At 32.1% G+C, this 21,276-nt stretch overlaps 2 protein-coding genes across 8 annotated transcripts in view; both read left to right on the forward strand.

Moving 5' to 3' along the window:
• The first annotated feature begins 258 nt into the window (after window positions 1–258).
• On the forward strand, window positions 259–5,939 carry LOC111396196 (probable apyrase 6). Of its 3 annotated transcripts, none has more exons than XM_023022541.1 (9): window positions 260–1,130; window positions 1,808–1,920; window positions 2,061–2,168; window positions 2,565–2,619; window positions 4,122–4,310; window positions 4,506–4,603; window positions 4,726–4,922; window positions 5,097–5,403; window positions 5,497–5,939. In XM_023022541.1, the coding sequence occupies exons 1-8, from the start codon at window positions 545–547 to the stop codon at window positions 5,371–5,373; spliced, it is 1,623 nt and encodes a 540-aa protein (XP_022878309.1). In that variant the 5' UTR covers window positions 260–544; the 3' UTR covers window positions 5,374–5,403; window positions 5,497–5,939. The 3 variants fall into 3 exon arrangements, with proteins under 3 accessions (XP_022878310.1, XP_022878309.1, XP_022878311.1); XM_023022543.1 differs by having other exon boundaries at window positions 263–1,130; window positions 5,100–5,403; XM_023022542.1 differs by having other exon boundaries at window positions 259–1,130; window positions 5,097–5,939.
• A 14,021-nt stretch (window positions 5,940–19,960) lies between these two features.
• The window catches only part of LOC111396197, a 4,945-nt gene continuing 3,629 nt past the window's right edge, over window positions 19,961–21,276 (forward strand). For 2 of the 5 annotated variants that reach the window (XM_023022544.1, XM_023022545.1), the window contains exons 1-2: window positions 20,097–20,236; window positions 20,633–20,934. In XM_023022544.1, coding sequence (XP_022878312.1) covers window positions 20,113–20,236; window positions 20,633–20,934 — 426 coding nt within the window. In that variant the 5' untranslated portion in view covers window positions 20,097–20,112. The other 3 variants (XM_023022547.1, XM_023022548.1, XM_023022546.1) reach the window with 2 other exon arrangements.

Genomic DNA, 21,276 nt, shown 5'->3' on the forward strand with positions numbered 1-21,276 from the left:
AAATATTTTGTAGATTTTAATAAATAAAAAAATTAATGAAATATGTAATTGAAAAATTGCGAGTCTAATAAAATATATGATTAAAATTAATTATTGACTTAGATTTTAATTGAAAATTTTGGTTGAACTTAATAGGAACTTTAATTTATATTATGAAATCCTTATAAATTACTTTTCTTTACATTTATTTTTAATCACAAAAAAAAAAAAAATTATGTTGTCGGGCACTCAATCCAATTAGTCAATCACCGGTCCCTCTCGCAGTCTTCTTCATTTTCCCAAATTTTCTAACATTGGTTATGCTTTTCCATAATTTGTACACAACAAACAAAGATTCAGACAAGAAACGGAAGGGAAGGGAGAAGGAAAGAAAAACACGAACGCATAGAGATGGAGAGGGCTTAAATTTTGTCAAAAGCCCTCTCAATCTCTTACAAAAATATCCCAAAAAATTGTGAATCCATATGATTATTATTGTTTTCTCTATTTTGTAATATTGGTTTAATTTATAATTATCATATGGTTCACAAAATCTTAATTTTTGATGCGCCGATCTAATGCCCGCAAAGTTAGACCTAGATTGGAAAACCAAATGGATCATATCAAGCTCCAATATCGCTCGGCCAGACCTGTTTTTCGCAATCCCAACAGCAAAAACGCCAAACACAGATCAAGAATTTTGCTCTACACTTCAATTTTATTAGCCCTCGTATTATTTTGCTACATTTTAATTTTTTGGAACAGAGATGAGCAAAGGAAAAGATATGGGGTGGTGATCGATGGGGGGAGCACAGGGACAAGGATTCATGTGTTTAAGTATGAAGTTAGGAATGGGAATTCGGTGCTTGATTTTACAGAGAAAGGATTGAAGACGATGAAGGTCAGTCCGGGGCTGTCGGCTCACATCGAAGAACCCGAGAGGGCTGGGGCAGCAGTGGCAGAACTGGTGGAGTTTGCAAGGAGGAATGTGCCTAAGGAATACTGGGGGAAGACCGAGATTCGCCTGATGGCGACTGCTGGGATGCGGTTGTTGAAGGAAGGGGATCAAGAGAGAATTTTAGCTGTGTGCCGGAAGGTTTTAAGGGGTTCAGGATTTAGGTTCCTCGACAACTGGGCGACTGTCATTTCAGGTATGGACATTGTGTTTTCTTGGTTAATTTTGATATTTTGATTTAAGTTTAATTCAAATTTTCCTACATTGTAATTGAGTTTAGGCACTGATGTAGAATTGTTCAAATGAAAATCCCAAGAGTTAATTTTAGCTTTTCATTACTCATTGTAAATGTCACTAGTTGATAAGTGGTGGAAGGTTAAAAAAAGGAAAGTAAATCACAACGTTAAGGTAAATGCTAATTTTGGAAGAGTCAACTTGCAAATTTGAGAGCTCTGAGTGGTGATTGACGGACTGCAATGCTTGCATGACTGTTAAATTATATAGTTTGTGTGTTGGTTACAGGTCGTCAATGAAATGTAATTACAATTCGTATCATATAATTGTGTTACTTTTAGAGCCAACTGTGACTGTACATCTTTTATGACCATGCTAATCTTTCTATCACACACTATGTTCACACATACAAGGAAAAAAAATTTAAGCCATCCCTTTAATTTGTATTTTGCTTCATATAGCTTTACTTTAGTGTCTACATTTGTTTTATAGTGTTAAGGACAACATAGAATATGTCTATTTGTATGTGTATGCATGTGTTGTAGTTTCAGATGGCGAACCCAATGTAATCAGTAAATTATATACTTCTTTTTTACCTTACTCACTTTGGATGATTAACATTATTTTTTCTCTCTTTAGGCTCTGATGAAGGTTTATATGCCTGGGTTGTTGCTAATTATGCTCTTGGAACTCTTGGAGGTGATCCAGCTCATACAACTGGGATTATTGAACTTGGTGGTGCTTCAGCTCAGGTGCAATTTAGTTTTTCTAGTCTGAGTGATTACGTGTTATTCATCAAGTTTTTGTTCTGTAACTTCTATTACATCTGAAATTTGTTTCAAAAGCTTTGCATAATTCCATGTCATTATTGATGGAATTTTCAAAATGTCAGGTTATCTTTGTATCAGATGAGCCTATGCCCCCTGAGTACTCTCGAAAAGTTAAATTTGGAAATTTCACTTACAATCTCTACAGTCACAGCTTGCTTCAGTATGGCCAGGTAACCTTTCTTTTGAATTAGTGCCATTGACTTTGTCTGAATAGTAGCATTGTTCCCCTTGGAAGTAGGTAGTATTTTGTTTTATAATATTTAGAGGTTATTTAACAAAGCTTTTGATAAAAGTTTTAGCAGGTTTTGATAAAAAATGATGAAACGTGTAGTTGAAGAGTTGACAAAAGTTATGGGTCCTATGAAATGTGTGGTTAAAAGTAATTGTTGACTTTGACCTCAACTTTTTAGCAATTTTTTACGCTTTCCCAAACAAGCACTTGATTATTAGAAATAGCGATCACCACTGTTGGTTAGTTGATATGAAAAATTGTTGATTGTTGATCTATAATATTTTGTGAGGTTGATTTGGAGTTCAGGTATCTATAACTTGTGTTAATTTTGCAGAATGTTGCACTTGAGTTACTGAGAGAATTGCTTGTATCTGGAAGCCAAGAAGAAGGTAGGCCAGGATGAATCATTATTTATTTACTGTTCATGTTTGCACAACTTTTTAAGCAAAGCTGTGTATTCTTTTTGGGCTTTTAGGAATTACTACTGAGGTCAAATTATGATTGCTCTTATTCCATATACACAGTAAAAATTCTTTTCGGATGACATTAGACACTTTGTTATATCTAATCCGAACTTATGTTTAATAGTCCATGGATAATTTTATCTAGTCTGAATGGATCAAGCTGAGATGCGTGGATGCACTTGGTTTGATAGAAGGGAATAAAGTAGGGTTTCTGTTATTATTAAGTTGTCTGTTTAAGTAGGCGCACATGCAGTATGGGAGCATATGTAAGAAGTTTGTTACTTGTCAAATATAGACTAAAAACCCTACCTCATAATCAATAGTACCATATTTATGAATTACATAATCAAAGATTTAGGTAGTTGTGATTTATAATCTTTTAGCCTGTTTGGCATTACTTATAAGCGTTATGTTAGGGTCTAATAGTTGTGGAATTCAATCACCCTCAAGCCTGGGCTTTTGGGAGAGATGGTTGGGTCCCCATCAATTGGTATCCGAACAGACCCATGTCACAGGTTCGAATCCTGGAAGGGGTAACTCAAGCGAAGTGCCAAATACCAGCCACCAAAGAGGGGCTGGCCGGGTAAACCGAAGGTTGTCTTGGAGTGGGTCGCCGTGAACATCGGATTTGGGGCCGTGGGGTATTGTTAGGGTCTAATAGTTATGGGATTTAATTACCGTCAAGCCTGTGCTTTTAGAAGAGATGGTTGGGTCCCCATCACGTTACTAATTTATCAAGATGTTTTGTGATGTTGCTCATTTTTGGGTTTAAGCTCTCGTTTGGTAGCAATTTTTTTCTTTAAAAATTTTTTTTTTTTTTTTTCCGTTTTTCATTATTTCAACAGTCATTTTTTATTTCTTCACTCACAGGTGGAACCCACTTTTCTCTTTAACGGTCAAAAAATCAATTCTCATAATCACTAACGAACAGGCCCTAAGTGTTTAAAATTTTCGATATTGCTATATTTTCAAAGATTAGGTATTAAAATGTGTGAAGCGGTTTTTTAAGGAAAATTTGAGGCTTCCTAGCCTTTCCCATTTTAAGGTTTTCAAAAGAACTGTGGTTATAAGCATGTTTATTGAGTGATAGATAGAGAAAAAGACAATTACCCCTTTCTTGTAAAGAGACTTGAATATTATGGCAATTGCATTTTGTTTCGACTTTATGCATCATTAGACCGTATTCCCTCTAACAAAGTGACATTGGTGAGGTTGCATTTAAGGTGATTTTTCACCTTATATTGGGCTAATCATTTGCAAATATAGCTCTAATGAAAAATGCATATAATTATATTTTCTTCAATATTTGGGAAACTATTGCGGAATTAATCAAATTGATGGTTTGTCCTCGGCGATTTTAATTTGTAGTTCTCCATTAGAGGTTTCATAAATTTCAGAATTTCTTAATCTATTTTCCATTGATGCAGCTACTGAATCTGAGGGGCGGAAATTAGTAGATCCTTGTACTTCTAGAGGATATACACGTGATCAAGAGACCCAGAAAATCTCCCCTGTTTCTTTGATTGAAAAAAATAGATATCCATCCACTTTCCATCCATATGGTAATTTCTCTGAATGCAGATCTGCCTCACTAAAGTTGTTGCGGAAAGGAAAAGGTGATTTTCTTCTTTTACTATAGTGCTTGTTTGGTTTGGTACTGGAAATGACTCAACAATATTAAAGTAAAGGCTAAAATATTTTTCATTTTACTGTCGAGTCCATTGCAGTGCTGCTTGCCTATCGCACTATTAGATGTTTCATTATGATGGTTTCTATACGATCATGATTCTATCATTGTCTGGATAACTCAGATAGGTGCTCATATCAAAGATGCTACATAGGATCGACATTTATACCCAAGCTCCAAGGAAAGTTCTTGGCTACTGAAAATTTCTTTTACACTTCAAAGGTAACAAATTTGATTCAATTCTCTAAACGGCTGTGATACTGATCACTTTGATTCTGAATGTAAAATTCTGTCATATTGTATAAATCTCATTTAAACTTTTCTTTTTCCCTTCTTCCAAATAGTTCTTCGAGTTGACTCCTAGAGGCTTTCTTTCTAAGCTGATGGTTGCTGGGCAACAATTTTGTGAAGGCGATTGGACAGAATTGAAGAGGAAATACCACTCTCTTGACGAGGAGGAATTGCTTCGATATTGCTTCTCTTCAGCATATATTGTTGCCCTACTGCATGATAGTCTTGGAATTGCCTTAGATGACGACAGGTATTATAAAGTTCACAGATTATCATACTAACATTTTAAATCCCCCTCAAGTATACAAAACAAGAAAAATGGTTGAAATATCAGCAGAGCCGGAGAAATGCATAGTGCTACCGCTATTTTAAGTTCTTTTTTATTTTTTTCCCTCTAAGTTTCATTAATTGAATGATCCATTAGCAGGATTGGATATGCTAATCAAGTGCAGAATATCCCACTTGACTGGGCATTGGGAGCTTTCATCTTGCATAGTGCAATTGATTCGGATGTACAGCATTCTAACTGGATTATGATTGTAATAAGTGGCGACTCTTCAACATTACTCCTTTTGTTAGGTTTTTCTCTCGTGTCGATTGCGGCGTGGATTGTGTTCAAGTGGAGAAAACCGAAGCAAAAAACTATTTATGACCTAGAGAAAGGAAAGTATATAGTTAAGCGGGGCAGTAGGTACTCGTAGATATGCCGAACACTATAGAGCTGTTTGGCTGTAAGTTACTTATTTTGCCAAACTTAAATTTTAAAGTTCCCTTGTTCATTTTTTTTGGGCAAAACTTACTTTTCTGCACATATTTGTGGACAGGAGTGCATTGGTGAAGTAGCTTCACTTCCTCTGTTTTGGTACACTGAGTACCCTCGCGGCGAAGCCTGATTATGGGGCTTTGACGCAGGGGTGAATAGATCATTGGCCCTCGTAATGTACAAGCTCATTTGTATTTTACTGAAATTAGAAGCATGTTGATCCTACAATTCTTTTGTCCATGGACAGGTTCAGGATTGTGTATGCAAGAAGATACAGTAGAGTTAAAACTAGCGTTAGGGGCATTATGTCATTTTTATTTGTTCACTTGTTTTATAAATCATTTTTCACAGGCTGAAATTGAAGTTGAATGTATAGTTTTTTGGTATGTATTTTATGTCAACCTAATTAGTTTTCATCTCTATGTTGGTTAAGGTGGATTGAAGATTAAACAAGATAAGTGTGTTGAACTTTTATTTTTTATGTCGTCCAAATTCGATCCGCCATTTTGTTCGATTTTCAATTCGCAACAAAACGGTTGTCATGACAAAGGGTTTGTGGGCAATTATACCATACTTTTTATTTGTTCGACAGTATTTTAATTGCATTTAAGATTTTCAATTTTTGTTCTGTGTGGCATTTACGATACTAATTTTCTTTTATCGGATTCAAAACTGTGCCTACACATGTTTTCGGAAGGTAAACGGCATGTGAGGCTTCAGTGCTTTTGTATATGACTGGAAATAGAAGGATGTTTATCATACAATTGTTTTTGTCCATGTACAGGTTCAAGATTTTGTATGCAAGAGGTAATAGTAGTGGTGTTAGGGGTCTTCAGGCCATTTGTTATTGTTTGATTTGTCTAATAAATCATTTGTTAGCTGAAAATGAAGGTGGATGTATATTTTTTGGTATGTATTTTGTCAAAATTAAATAATTAATTATCATTATTATGTTGGTAAGATAAATTGGAACCTTTTGGCATAATTTTTGCTGTGCTTTTGAAGAAAACTACCTTAATTTTTATTTGAAAAATAATTTTTAAAAGCATATTCTATTCTAGAAGTGCTTTTGGTGAAAGCTGCATTAGATCAGCTTCACATAAAAGTTCTTCTGAGGTTCCGTTTGATTATCATTTTTATTAAAATACATTTTTCTCTATTCTTTCTAATCACACATTCGTCATTAAAATAATATTATACATAAAAAAAAAATTCTTTATATTTCATCTACACATTCTACATCAATCTACTATTCTAAAATTCATTTTTCCATAAAAATGATTTCAAACACAGTTTAAAAGAAGTACTTTCATAAAATTGGTGAACTTGTTTAAAAGTTGCTTTTCAATCTCAAAAGCCTCTTTTGAGTTTTTGAAAGTCTTGCTAAAGGAGTCCAAATAATCCAAATTAAAAATTGTGTCATTCTGTCTTATAATACACGTGAAAGAGATGGCGCAAGTGTCGTGAAATGTCAAAAGTGTTCAATTATCTTGATCTTACGCAAAATCTTTGAACAATTTCTCCAATTTGTTCCACCAAATTTTATTTTATTTTTTTATGACGGAGGAACTGACGAATAGTTTACAAACCACGTCAACTAAGTAAATCACACTAAACAAGCCATGTGCGATAGACTCGACCAAGAGAGTGTTGATAGGGGAATCGAATTCGTGACCAAAGGTTCCACACTCACTTATTTCACCAACTTAACCACCCCATGAGGGGTATTCCACCAAATTTTAAATATATTCCAGTATGTTCATCTTTGAATAAATCTCCACCATACGATGTGATTGCAATTAAATATAGTAAATTCAACACCTAATGGCGAAAGAGTCTAGAATCCTGCAAACCAAGATTAAGAATAAATCATAAATGGCAATTGTGTACAGTCCGGATTCAATTTTTATTTTCCTTTTACAAGGTAATAAAAATTTTATCATTCTAAATAGAATAAAGCTAATTGTAGAATATTGGTTGACAACTATGTGTTGTCAAAATTCAAGAATGTTATATAGAATTTTTATTTATTATTATTTTTTTAATGAATAAATATGATGACGTCAAGTAGGATATCGTCAACATATTTTGTCAATCATGACTGTACATATAACATGATTTTTATACATATTTGGGTCATCTCTACGGGAGTTTCATGACTTAAATCACAATTTCAAGTCATTTCAACAAAATGTATAATTTATAAACGAGTTAAAAGTGGGAATCATAAGTACATCTTTAATGTATTATATGAATTGCAGTTTTTGTAGTAGGAAAAAAAAAATAAAAAAAAAACCATAATTTTTGTGACATTGATGTCTAATGAATAATCAAGCTTAAAATGGTCTCGGATGAGATTTATCTACAGCTAAATATTATTGACAAAATCTCTTTATCTATCCTAAAATGAAAATAAAAAGAAAGGAGAAAAAATAAATTAACTAAAGAGGTATTAATGGAACATGGTTGGTTGACCCGGTCATCTTTTCAAAATGGCCGTTTACCGGCTTTATAAAAAAAAAAAAAAAAAGGTTTAAAACTTCAAAAACAATTGCCTTTCCATTTATACCCTCACCACAGTGAAGAAGAGAGAAAAGAGTGAAAAATTATTGTAGAGAAATCAACGCCCCAGATTTGTCCATAAAAGATTGACAGAGGAAGTTACAAGTGACTCGTGGTCCTTTTAGTGAGATTGCTTATAGATAGAGGAAATGATGATAGAATGGTACTATGATACTATCTATTTTTACCTACATTTCGAATTATATTGCTATATAGTATTATATTTTTTGAGAGATAAGCAGACAGAAAATGGGCCGCCGGGGGCGCGGGGGGGGGCTCCCACCCTCTTTTTTCAGGTCATAAAAGTAGAGGATTTACCTGCGATTTGAAGCTTATTGAACATTTTTTGAACATGGATATTGTGAAAAAGAACAGTGTTATATATACACACTCCTCACAATGGGGGCCTGTGCGTTTATTTATTGGGCACAAGCCCTCCCTCTTGTGAGGGGCGTGTAAATGCTCATGTATAAATAGCAAATTTATTTGAAAAATATGATTTTTGGAGAATGTGGTCTTAAAAAGTAAGAAAATGTTATGAAATTATATGCAAAATTATTGTATTAAAAAACTATGAGGTTAAAAATTAGCTTTTCATAAAAATGAGTTTTAATGAATCTGAACCAAACAGGAATTAAGCATCTTTTACAACAATTGTTTAGTGAAATGCAAAAATTTTGGTGAAAGCTAAATTAGATCAGCTTCACATAAAAGTTTTTCTAACTAACGCCCCGTTCGATTATCATTTTTATCAAATACATTTTTCTCTCTTCTTTTTAATTACACATTCGTCATTAAAATAATATTAAAAATTTCATTATTTTTCATCCACGCATTCTTTATCAATGTACTATTCTAAAATTTATTTTTTCATAAAAATGGATATCAAACACCCTTTAAAAGAAGTATTTTCATCAAATTAGTCAAACTTGTTTAAAAACTGATTTTGAATCTCGAAAGCCTCTTTTGACTTTTCAAAAGTCTTGTTAAAGGAGTCCAAATAATCGAAATTAAAAATTTGTGCCATTTTGTCTTTTAATATGCGCAAAAGACATGGCGCAAGTGTCGTGAAAATGTCAAAAAGTGTTCAATTATCTTGATCTTCAGCAAAATCTTAGAACAATTTCTCCAGTCTATTTAACCAAATTTTAAATATATTCCAGCATGTTCATCTTGAATAAATCTCCACCAAACGATGTAATTGCAATTAAATATAATAAATTCAACACCTAATGGCGAAAGAGTCTAGAATCCTCCAAACCAAGATTGAGAATAAATCATAAATGGCAATTACGTATAGTCCGGATTCAATTTTTATTTTCCTTCTTCAAGGGAATAAAAATTTTATCATTCTAAATAGAATAAAGCTAAATGTACAATATTGATTGACAACTATGTTTTGTCAAAATTCAAGAATGTGATATAGATTTATTTTTTATTTTTTATTTTTAATGAATGAATATGATAATGTCAAATAGGGTATCGTCAACATATGTTGTCAACCATGATTGTACATATAGCATGATTATTATAAATATTAGGGTTATCTCTACGAGAGTTTCATGACTTAAATCACAATTTCAGATCATTTCGACAAAATGTATAATTTATAAACGAGTTAAAAGTGGGAATCATAAGTACATCTTTAATGCATTATATGGATTGCAATTTTTGTCAAAAAAATAAATGACAATTTTTGTGACATTGATGTCCAATGAATAATCAAGCTTAAAATGGTCTTGGATGAGATTTATCTACAGCTAAGTATTATTGTCAAAATGTCTCTATCCTAAAATGAAAATAAAAGAAAGGAGAAAAAGTAAATACATTAACTAAAGAGGAATTAGTGGAACATGGCCGATTGACCCGGTCATCTTTCCAAAATGGCCGTTGAAAGGATTTGAAAAAAAAAAAAAATTGTTCTTTAAAAACAATTGACTTTCCATTTATACCCTCACCATAGTGAAGAAGAGAGAAAATAGTGAAAAATTATTGTTGAGAATTCGACGATCCAAATCAAAGGAATTTCAAGTGACTTGCTTGAAACCAATATACAACTAATTTTCTAAATAAAGCATAATTATTCTCAGATTTGTTGAAAATGTATGCAAAAAAACTCATGGTATATGATGATGGCTAGTGTTGGCAATTTACCCCGCCCCGCCCCGCCCGAACCCACCCCGTGAAATTATTTTATTATTATTATTATTTTTTTTTTTTTACGTGGAGATATGAAGGCAGAAAATCTTGGTTCGCTTCCATTAAAGAATTTTACGTGTAAATATGAAGATCAAGCATCTTTTGTATCAATAAATATGAAAAATAAATTTTTCGTATATTTGAAACATATTTATATTTTCGAAACAAATAAAAATACTTACACGACAGAACAAATTTCTAATTATTTGTTCATCTAACCCTTAATTTATCATAACTTTGTTACTAATTAGCTAATTGTTTGTTAATTATTTGTTTACATACTTAATTATAACTATTATAACATATTTAGAGTTCATGTATGCAATATATTTCAAAATCACTTTTTATTTAAACTTATTTTCTATAACAATTTTTCTAATAACATAATTTACATGTAGACCTATAATTTTTTTCATACTTTTTATCCACACATTCTCTAAAAATCATTTTACACTGTAAATAATTTTATTCCAAAACAAAAACTTAAATTTACATAAAGTAAGGGCATTTTTTATTAAAAGTTCAACTTGAATGTTATCCGCATTTAATTGAACTCGGAATTAAAAATAAAATGGGGCAAGAAAATCGCCCCTCGCCGCCCCGCCCCGCCCCGAACCGAACCCGCCCCATTGCCATTACTAATGATGGCATGCTTGATGTAGGTTTAGGTGGTGGAGATCGCTGGAAATGGCGATCTCAACCATTATCGCCTGAAATCCAGCCACCTGTATTATTGCAAGTGGGAGTGGTGAAGATGGCGTTATCTAGACAACTTGATCGTTTGAATTGGACCAGATGCTAGGCCAGCATCTCAGCCCTTTTTTATAAAATTAATTTTATTTGTTTATTTAGATAATTGCTATAATTATTTATTTATATTATATGTTTAATTGTTTATTTAAATAATTATTTAAAAATTTAAGAAAAAATTAATTTAAATATTAAATAAATCATTAAAATAAGTAATTAAATATACATAAATAATTAAAATAAATAATAAAATAAAGTAATGAAATACGAAGTAAATAATATACGTAAACAATTAAAATAATTAATGAAATAGTTAAATTAAATATTAAATCAATAAGTAACTAAAATAATTAAAATAAATAATTTAATACTAAGCAAATAATATACATAAACAATTAAAATAATTAATGAATTACTTAAACAAAAAATGAAATTATATATTAAATAAACAATTAGAATAAGTAATTATAATAACTAATATTAAGTAAATAATATACGTAAAAAATTAAAATAATTAATGAAATATTTAAATAAACTAGTGAATTAAATATTAAATGAGCAATTAAAATAAGTAATTGAAATATAAATAATTAAATAAAGTAATTAAATATTAAATAAATAATATACATAATCAATTAAAATAGTTAATGAAATATTTAAACAAAAAAGTAAATTAAATATTAATTAAAAATTAAAATAAGTAAATAAAATATAAAAAATGAAATAATTAATTAAATATTAAGTACATAATATACGTGGCATATTAAAATAATGAATGAAATATTTAAATAAAAAATTAAATTAAATATTAAATAAACAATATACGTAAACAATTAGAATAATTAATGAAATATTTAAATAAAAAATTGGTGAAATCAAAAATTACATAAATAATTAAAATAACTAATTAAATATTAAGTAAATAATATAAGTAAACAATTAAAATGATTAATGAAATATTTAAATAAAAAATGAAATTAAATATTACAGAAATAATTAAAATAACTAATTAAATATCAAGTAAATAATATACGTAAACAATTAAAATAATTAATGAAATATTTAAATAAAATTAAAATTATATATTACATAAAAAATTAAAATAACTAATTAAAATATATAATTAAATAACTAATCAAATATTAAATAAATAATCAAATAAAGTAATTAAATATCAAATAATCAATTAAAATAATTAATGAAATACTTAAACAAACAAGTAAATTAAGTATTAATTAATAATTAAAATAAGTAATTGAAATATAAATAATTAATTAAATATTAAGTAAAATAATATACGTAACCAATTAAAATAATTAATGAAATATTTAAATAAAAATTAAATTGAATATCAAATAAACAATTAACATAAGTACTTAAAATAAATAATTTAGTTGTATAATATTTCTTTACGTTTATTTACTTTATTTCATTATTTGTTGATTCTTGCATATAATAGTTATATTTCAATTAATTCAATTTTCTAATATTATGTTTCATTCATTATCTCTTCCACAAGGTTTTGCAGAATGAAATATCATTTGGACGACGTCGTCAAATAGATCTCAGGCAAAGTTATGTCAAACTATAACTTTGACAACAGTATTAGATTTGCTCAACGGGGAGCATGCATGCATATTGCGTCGATCTTGCTTATGCCCCTGTATTCGTTGCGCGACTTACAATTTTTTTAAACAATTGCTCGATGCATCAGTATGTCGGCTAGTTAAGCCAGTTAAAGGAGATGTCTTCCATTTTGATCTAGAGAGCAAGGTAGCAACACTCTCTATTTTCGAGTTTGCATCATTATCGAATTGAGATGTATGGGCAAAGAAGCATTGAGGGCCCGTATTTTGAGAAACGGGAGATTGTTGAATGAATATTTTCATGAGCGGACGATAGTGACTCAGCGCAGTTGGGAGAAGTATTCAAGGAGTGCGATAAGATGTCTGACAAGTTGAAGTTGGTCTTGGTACTCATCCTCGAGAGCGTACTCAGGTGTCATCACAAAAAGACGTCGATTGACATTTTTCGTTTGAAGGTTGTTGATGACATTGATACCTTCAACAACTATCCATGGGGACAGAAGTGTTTTACGGATACCTTACGCGTCTTTAGGAGAGGATTTTGATGCCTAAGGAAAGTAGGCCCGAGTGCAAGTACGATTCATATGGCATGCCGTTAGCTTTGCAGGTAAATGTTTAACATAATGAATTATTTATTTTTTTATTAAAATTCTATATATAATAATTGTAATTGTTGCAGATATGGGTGTATAATATTGTCTACATCTTGGCTAGCCGATATACGAAGAGAAGGGAGACATGCTGCCCTTGGATGCATCGCTGGCTAGTAGACATTCCACTTGCCAAACAATTATCAGCTCTCCTCGACGATCTTGAGGTACATATTATAAGTTTGCGATTTATGTTGTACGTCTTTTTGAAATCTTGATTCATGGTCATTAATTCGGTCAAATGTCAATATTTCAACTTGAAGTCCTCAACGAGTTAACATCGTCGATTGAGGAGGAGGGTCAAAGTTATCTCCACGGACTGTCTATTCCAGCTATGCCAGATGATCAGATGCCCGAGTCAGGCGTTGATCGAGATAAGGTATGTTAATTGAATATAATTTGTTGACTGTCGTTTTGATTTTTAAATTAACTTATTCATTTGTAATATTCATTTTTTTAGAAGCGCCGTCCAGTATCACCTCCTCTGTCGAGGAGATCACCTCCTACACATAGTCATAATGCTTCGATGGAGATTTGTTCAAACTCCTGACTGTATTTATGAGGGAGATGAGAGGCAACATGACTGAGTTATGAAATGATGTCACGATGCTATAAGTCGGGTTGGGAGACCTTCATGCTGAGGTCGTAGATATACGAGGCAATATAGCAGGCTTACGAGGGATCGACGGCTTTCGGGAAGTAAAGGATGACAGAGGACTAGCGATTTTTGGAATGGAGGGGTGATGGAAGGACTGGCAGTTCTCATGAGCAAAGGGATGATGGAGGAGATTGTCGTATGGAGTATGATGATTTGTCGTGGCCATCATATGCAACATTCGAATCATTTTTTCATGTACAATGGAGGGTGTAGCTTCGATGGAGATAGAGGGATAGAGGAGGTGGTGGAAGGGGTACATGAGGAAGATGTGGCGTAGGAAGAGGATGTGACGGAGGGGATACAGGAGGAGGAGAGGATGCTAGACACGATTGAGGATGTCATCTTTATAACCGAGAGGGTAATGGAGGTAAGGGAAAGAATCGTGTTGCTAACGCACCGAAGCAGGTGGTTGGCAAGAGGCCGAGATTTCTGTCACAGTATGTCATCTCTCCCATCACGGTTGAGGCGAAGAGGAGGAGGTTCATCGACGGGACGTACTCCAATTTTTTTGGAAGGTGGACCATACCAAATGGAAAGTGTTAAAAACAGAGTGGAGAAAAATTTTGCATGGATAAGTATTGTATAATTTTAGTACAATACGTTAAGCTAATTCATATATGTTTTTTAGCATTTTTTTTTTTTTCAAAGCTAGCCGTACGATAGCTCGAAGGACGATATCGGATGTTTACAAGTGGTTCGATGACATCACCACTTCGAGGGCTTGGCTTGTCGACGATGTAAGTAGAGTAGTTATATTGTAATTTTTTTTCTATACATAATGGTTGGTTTATTAAATAAAATAACTCTCTTTTTTTGGTGTTTCTTGATATAACACATCAATTTGGCCATGAACTTGTTGCGCAATCGAGCTGAAAGGTATCTAAAATTGTTTCACATTACTGACCAAGTAATATTGAACACCGAGTTCTTCTGTGCCATTACCATTGAGTATTAGTCACTCCAACTTATGGGTAACAAGTACACAGCGTTCGAGTATATGCTCGAGTGGGTCATGAGACGTCGTCGAGTGTCGGGAGAAAGTCATGGAAGGGTTGCACGCTTATATACATTCTAGCAATTGTGAATCATCACTGCATTACCTTGGAGATTGTCTTCACTAACTCGACTATATATGTATACAACTCTGATCATTCATGTCTGACGCAGGATTAGCTCGAGCAAAACTTGGAGTTGGTGATTATGATCTTTCCTCTAATAGCTAGGCAAACGGGGTGACTGTGCAAGATAGATTAGCCATTATTTTGAACATGATGACACGCGAGATATTCCATAAGTGGTTGTATTTTTTTTAGCAAGGGTAACTGCAGCATGTTTGTCATAAAGTATATTGAATTTTTGAGTAGAGCACATAAGGTTGATAGAATCAACTAATCGAGATAAATTCAGAGGAATAAATTAGTGTGCGATTTATATTAATTTAATTGTGATTTGTAATATTGTGTATTTTTTTGTAATTATGAGATAATTTTAAATATTGTCAAATTTATGTAAATGTTATACGTTGATTTTTTTTAATTATGAGATAATTTTAAATATTGTCAAATTTATGTAAATATTATTTGTTGAATTTTTTTTACAATTATGAGATAATTGTAAATATAGTCAAATTTATGTACATATTATACGTTGAATAAGGTATTTAAATATTAAATAAATGATATACATAACCAATTAAAATAATTAGTGAAATATTTAAATAAAAAATTATATTAAATATTAAATAAATTAAGTAATTAAATTAAATGAATTTATGACTTGCGTATAGTAGTTATATACCATTTGAATGTGAATCCAATAAGAAGAACATACCAATTTAGTGTTAAAATCACGTGTCATAACCTTGAAAAAAGTTTTGCTGCTTGAAGATCTTCTAAAAACTATTATTCAAAATTTTTCACTATTAATCTTGAATGCGCTTAAGCAATGATTTTATTTTCAAATTTATGTAAAACATTATACATTGAATATTTAAAATAATTATGAGATAATCGTAAATATTATCAAATTTATATAAAAATCTTGACATAGCATGATTTAAAACCATCAATTTAAATTTAACATGGGACGTAAAATGCTCGAGTAAAAAAAAAATATTAAATAATGAATTATTCCACTAAATAATCAATGGTAAATTTAGATGCCTGTACGAAATAGTAAATATAGAGTTAAGGTATTGCATTACACATCAGTTGTTATGTACAGAAATCTGACTTGTACAAAATCAGCAAGTATGCCCTGTTGCGCACACCTATCGCATTTACGAAGTTGAGAAAATTCTCCAATAGATGATATTCTAGACGTGCATCTATGTCCAATAGTACGTGGTCTAACTCCGGGTGGCAACACATTATTAAGTGGGAGAATGTGGTCAAGAACTTCCCACTTAACTTCATTTGATACAGAAAATATCGTTTCAATATACGATGCTCTCCAATAATCAGCCATATAATAATAACTAAATAAGGTGTGTGCTGAGAATCCTGTATGCATAGCCACTTCCACTGAATGCGTACATGAAAAACTTTCCAACTGGAACTTTCTACACGTACACGTGTTATCATTCAAGTCCACGATATATTCGATATTATGTCCACATCTCACGGAGAAGCGAACTGGTCCAGTGGTTCCACACAAACGTTTCTCGCCATCTCTAAAATCTTGAAGAGTTTATCTTCCTAAGACGAGGTTAGCACATTTGTACAACTCTGTGATTCTTCACGTCGATCGTGAAATCACTACTATAGTTTGTTATAAACGTGCTCAATCATTGCGAGAATTGGTAACTCTCGATCATTCTTGAATAATGCATTGAGTGACTCCGCATTATTCAACGTCATCATATTGTATCGACGTTCTGAAAAAATGTGATCGTGCCTAATGTTCGATCCCCATTTCTGTTAGATACTCTCATGCAACATATAATTTACTTTCTATTTCGACCATAAACTTATCAAACTCTTCAAAATTGTAAGCTTTTGTAGCTCTCCTAAACAATGCAACCACGCCACTGTCCCGATACTTAGTTTTTAGGTTGTCATGTATATGGTTATACAACAACCGAAATGTGCCTCGAGAAAGACTTTGATGATACCATTTATTATTGATTGTACTCGGTCAATTATGAATGCAAGGTTCTCGACATCCTCAATTACTTTCCTTAACTTTGTGAAGAACCAACGCATCGCTAGATCATTATCTCCGTTGATTATGCTGAATGCAAGAGGGTAAATTTAGATGTTGGCATCTTGACATGTTCCAATAATCAACTTACCTTCGTATCTAGTCTTAAGGGTTGTACCGTCGATTAGAATTAGGGGTCGCATCGCATTTTGAAATCCTTACTTGAACCGATTCTCGCCTTCCGTCTCAATAAAAAATGCCGATTCAGGATTAATTCTCTCTATGTTATAGCAATACCTGGCCAATTTAGTATAATTGTCCTCAACCGAACCGAATAAGTCTTCCAATACGCATTCATTGGCCTTCCAGTCCTTCTGATAGTTCATAACCACCCCATACTCTCGATGAACATCTTTAATATTTTCTTTAGGTTTATAGATTGTTCGTGGGTCTTGAAACTTGTGAATTATTTGTCGATCAATGAATCATGCTCTGGCTTGCCTATGATTATTTCGTCGTATACTAACTTAACATGTATGTTCTCGTGCATACTTACAAACTATAAAGAACTCATTCGTGCTCATTTTCATCGCTCACAAAAGTCAACGACAACTGTTGCCAATGCAGATAACTGTGTACATCAACTTGTTTGATTTATTTACTTTAAACTCAGAGTTGTGTTTCAAAACAATTCGATGCACAGCTTCCTACAAAATATTTCTTTGTTTCAAACAATTGCTCGACCTACAAATCTTCATCATCAAAAACTACACGCGAATAATTGGAGGGCTATATACTTGTTCTAGCTTGTGAGCTTCCACCGACTCATGTCTTTGATGAAATAACCTAATCAAATCCTCATTTGTAAATTTATTTTCATTCTCGTTGTCTTGAACTATTGAGAAAATTTTGTGCGTTACAGTGAGATCATGGTAAGGAACAAGTGTTAGGGGAATAGTCACATCATCTTTACGAACTAACAAGTGTTAGGGGAATAGTCACATCATCTTTACGAACTATCTTCAACATGTCTCAAAAATTATTCACATTACGATCTCCTCTATCGAAATTTTTGTGTTCACTCTCGGGAACATTCTTCTTAACTAAAGTTACGCAAATAGAAGACGTGCAATTTTGGTTTAATTCAATTAAAACTTTAATCTTAGCTTTGGAAGTAACCATTACAGATGGAATTGAAATGTACGTATGCTCGTTGAATAGAAATCTCAATTCCATGTCTACTGAGAGGTATCAACATTGAGCTTGTTTTGTAAATAGTGATACATTTTTCTGTATATGATGTACTCGATCTTATCACAATTGCAATAGCACTACGTCTTTCACTTGTCCATTTCTACACCCATCGATCATTTTCGTTCATTTCAAATCCACCAAAGTAACAAATCGAGATTGCAGTTGATTCTATATCTACATTAAGCCCTTGTTTGAGCCACATTATTGGAATGGAAATGCATTTTTGAATAATGTATTGATGAAAAATGTGTGGTTAAAAAATAAGGAAAAGTTTTGAATTTACGTATAATATTATTTTATCGAAGTATGTGTGACTGAAATGATCTCAAATCACTGTTGAAAAATGTATTTTTTTTAAAAAAAAAATTGTAGCTCAAACAGGGCCTAAGAAACATAATTTGTTAAAAAAATATATCATTAAGAGATGAAAAAATGCTTCAAAAGTCGTCTAGGCCAACAAATCACCTAGTCAATTGGATCCAGCCGGCTCAAAATGGGCCGACTATTTTCGCCCGACCGTTTGGGTGACGCTAACTCAGGCAACAGGTTGACTATTGGGACTTGCTCGTATGAATTTTTTTCCGCTTTTGTTTAAAAAAAATTATATATATGTCTGAAATTGTAAAAAATTATCTGCCTATGTAAAAGTAAGATTTAATGATTAAAACAATTTACTAATTTAACAAAAACGAAATCAAAAATACGTAAATATATTTATCGATTCGAAATGCTGGCTAGAAATAATATTTTCTTACTGAGCATTTTATAAATTTATGAGATTTCAATGTTGAAAGTAGATGAAAAATGAAACAGTTTATATTTGTGTTTGAGTAAACAGATAAAAAAGTGATTTGATTTTGAAATTTTCAGTGGGAAATGTTTGTAATTCTTTGTAACTTAAAAGGGTTTAACAGTCTTTAAATAATACCATATTTTTGTAATTGTGTAACATAAGGGTAATTTTGTCTTTTATGCACTAAGAGGCCATTGTGATGAGTGACAAAAACATTTTGATAAAAATGAAAAATGGTATTATTGACTTGGCCTTTCTAAAAACTACTCCTTAACTAAAAATAGAAATAAAATCAAATAAATTATTGAATTATCATGTCCAATCAAGTTTTTAAATTTAGTCGAGCTCTAGATAATGCACTTGTTTGAGCCCCATTTTTTGGGAAGAATGAATTTTTGAATAGTGTATTGATAGGAAATGTGTGGTTAAAAAATGAAAAAAAAAGTTTTAGATTTACGTGTAATATTATTTTATTAAAGAATGTGTGATTGAAATGATGTCAAAACACTGTTGAAAAATGAATTTCTCGAAAAGAATGGAGCTCAAACAAGAGCAATATCTTTCTTCTCTATCATGTCGATTTGAAGGAAATCTTATCAGCTTGTATTAGGGATATATTTTTAAACATGATCTATTTTATTCATGTCTCAATGGAGATGCTTTAATCTCCAATCCCACCCTATTTTCTATATCATTTCAAAAATATTTGCTTATTTTGACCAATTTACCTTATTTATATCAAATTCTTGTGAATTTGCGATATTATCGATGAAATATGACCGTTAGGTGAGATAATGTAGGCCCAGGCGGCAAAAAATAAATATCGAAGCTGACAAAGTTGCCCGACCCCTTTTAATTTCAAGACGTTGGACTTTTGGAAAAAACGTCATCGATTACTAAACATACAATTTCTTCCCCAAATCCTACGCTTATCTTTACCCCACCTAGCTGTAACGTGACAAAGAAAACAAGAAGCTTCTTCTTTCATTTTTGATTTGGAGTAAATTTTACAGTCAAAAGTCCATAATCAAGATTAGACAAAAGTGAAGGTCAAGAAAACGCGTAAAAATAGAATTACTATTATATGTATATATCCATATGCACGCACGTATACACAGGCATATACATTATTGACCTTCAATTAATTTTTTTTTTTCTCTGGTTAGGCAACAAATTCGCGATTTCATTTCGAGATCTTCGTTCTTCAGGTACATTTCTTTTCTTTTCCTCATTTTTCAGTTTGGCTCCCATATCTAAGAAATTCTCTGATCCCTCTGTATATTGCAGCGTGATCAGTGGATTTTAATTTATTTTCAAGGTTTTTTTGAAGACCCATAATTGTCTTTGTGGGGAAGTAGATTGTGTTTATCATAAGAAAAAAAAGGTTGACTTTTTTGTTTTTAATTAATTGAAATGGGGAATCTTGATTTTGTTCCTTTATGAATTGGGTTTTCGATTTTGGTATTGAAGATTCGTTTTTTTTTCAGGTGTTTATAGTTAATGTACACGCCAATAGATGATAACTTTGTAGATAAAATGAAATGGGCATTGATTAGTGTGTATTTTTGAGGGATTTGTTTTAAATTTTTATCATTTTTGCATAGGAATTTTTTGTGGCTGTTGTTTTGGTTGTGGTGTCAAAAAGGTGCAAATGGGTGAGAATTTGGTGGTGCGCGTGGACCAGCTGGTGAAGCCGGAGATGGTAGGGTCCAGCCAGTTGGCTTCACCAGCTGTGGTGGGGCCCTCATCGTCAGTGGGGAAAGAGAAGGAAGTGATGGAGGAGGAGAACAATGAGGCTGCAGACGAGGAGGCACCGCTGTTAGCAATGGCAGAGTGCCGAATTTGCCAGGAAGAGGATTCTCTAAGCAATTTAGAGAGTCCTTGTGCTTGCAGTGGAAGTCTAAAGGTAAATGTTCTCAAGAATGGTCGATATTGACCTTTATATCAAGGTGATTGTACATTAATGCATATTATGTGTTGGTACAGTTTTGAATCTCAAATTGGGGTTTCAAGGTAGTAGGACTTAGCGGGGGAAAAAAAATTATCTTCAAAATGTTCAGCATTACGAGAAAAATGTATTCTTTTGCCATTTTGTGGATATAAAATTTGTCATTTGGTAAAGTTAAAATATGTTTGTGTTGGAGCTCAAGTTTGAAGCTTGAATTGTTAGAGAAATGCTTAAAATCATACAAATTCATTCTAGGTTATGAAAAATTAATCAAGTCCTCTTTGTTTATGGCAAAGACTT

The sequence above is a fragment of the Olea europaea genome, chromosome 6, assembly GCF_002742605.1.
Source record: "Olea europaea var. sylvestris chromosome 6, O_europaea_v1, whole genome shotgun sequence".
NCBI lineage: Eukaryota > Viridiplantae > Streptophyta > Magnoliopsida > Lamiales > Oleaceae > Olea > Olea europaea.